At 31.4% G+C, this 1,128-nt stretch overlaps 1 protein-coding gene across 8 annotated transcripts in view; it reads left to right on the top strand.

The window, feature by feature from the left end:
* The window catches only part of LOC102675244 (potassium voltage-gated channel protein eag), a 61,865-nt gene that overhangs the window by 37,637 nt on the left and 23,100 nt on the right, over positions 1-1,128 (top strand). For all 8 annotated transcript variants that reach the window (XM_006621604.2, XM_006621607.2, XM_006621605.2 and 5 more), the window contains exon 3: positions 923-1,055. In XM_006621604.2, coding sequence (XP_006621667.1) covers positions 923-1,055 — 133 coding nt within the window. The remainder of the gene's footprint in view (positions 1-922; positions 1,056-1,128) is intronic.

The raw sequence follows: 1,128 nt of genomic DNA, 5'->3' as shown, positions 1-1,128 counted from the left end.
AAAAAAAAAAAAAAAAAAAAAAAGAAGAAGAGGAGCACAATACCACGTCTGGAATCTCGCGAAGACTCGTCGATTTTTCCTAATTCAACCATTTTCCATTATTTTTTTCTATCCTTTTGTTCCTCTTTTATCCGCAATTAAATCCACTTGGTTACGTTCGAACCGTTTCGAACCAATACGGACTATCGTGTACAACTCCTGTTTTACTAACCGAATAATAATACGCTTTTCAATGTTGTTTTCCCATATGGATATGACGGTGCTAATTCAAGGATGAAATTGAATTTTTTTTTCTGTTTTTTTTTTCCACGTGTTTGTATTATTCGAAGAACACGATAGAAATATTGGTAAATGTAAAGCGAAACGTTATCCAGATAGATAAATTTTTTATTCTATACATCGATTTTTTATTTTTTAAAAAAAAAAAAAGATTGATAATTATTTATAAAAAGATATCATTTCCTGATCTCGATGATTTTTTTAATATCAGTTGTGAAATTTTTTACTCGATTGTTGATGTTTGTTAAAAAATTACTAATATTTCTTCGAGACAGTTTAAGTTAGATTATTGATCAGATTAAGATATCGATCAATTGAATCGTTTATATTTCGATTTATAAAATGAAATTAAATGTAATAATTAACCTAAATTAATTGCTCAAACAAAAATTTATCTAATTCTTAACTTTTACGGTTTATATTACAACTAATTTGACCTTACTTAACCTAACTCACTGTGATAATCTTGATAAAACTTAAAAAATTAATTGAGATCTGAGGATAATACCTTGTTATAAAAATTTATCCAAAATTTTCGAGAAGTTGCTACTCAAATACTTTTAGATCTTTGAATTATTTCTTAAAAATCTCAAAGAGGAAAACGGAAAATTCGTAGGATGAAAAGTGTCGAATTTGCCGTTAGGTTATGCAAAAGTCCTGCCGCTGCGGATTCATGTACGGGGAGTTGACGGACAAAGAGACGATCGCCAGGATCGAGGAATGCCTCGAGGGCCAGATTCACGATCAATTCGAGATCCTGCTGTACAAGAAGAACAGTAAGTACCGATTACCCCTATCGTCGCATGGGAGAAGCTTAAGTGTGGTGTTGGTGGCTTCTTTCCATCCTGG

This window comes from Apis dorsata, unplaced genomic scaffold (assembly GCF_000469605.1).
Source record: "Apis dorsata unplaced genomic scaffold, Apis dorsata 1.3 scaffold_631, whole genome shotgun sequence".
In the NCBI taxonomy this organism is placed as follows: Eukaryota; Metazoa; Arthropoda; class Insecta; order Hymenoptera; family Apidae; genus Apis; species Apis dorsata.
This window is presented reverse-complemented; position numbering and strand designations above follow the sequence as displayed.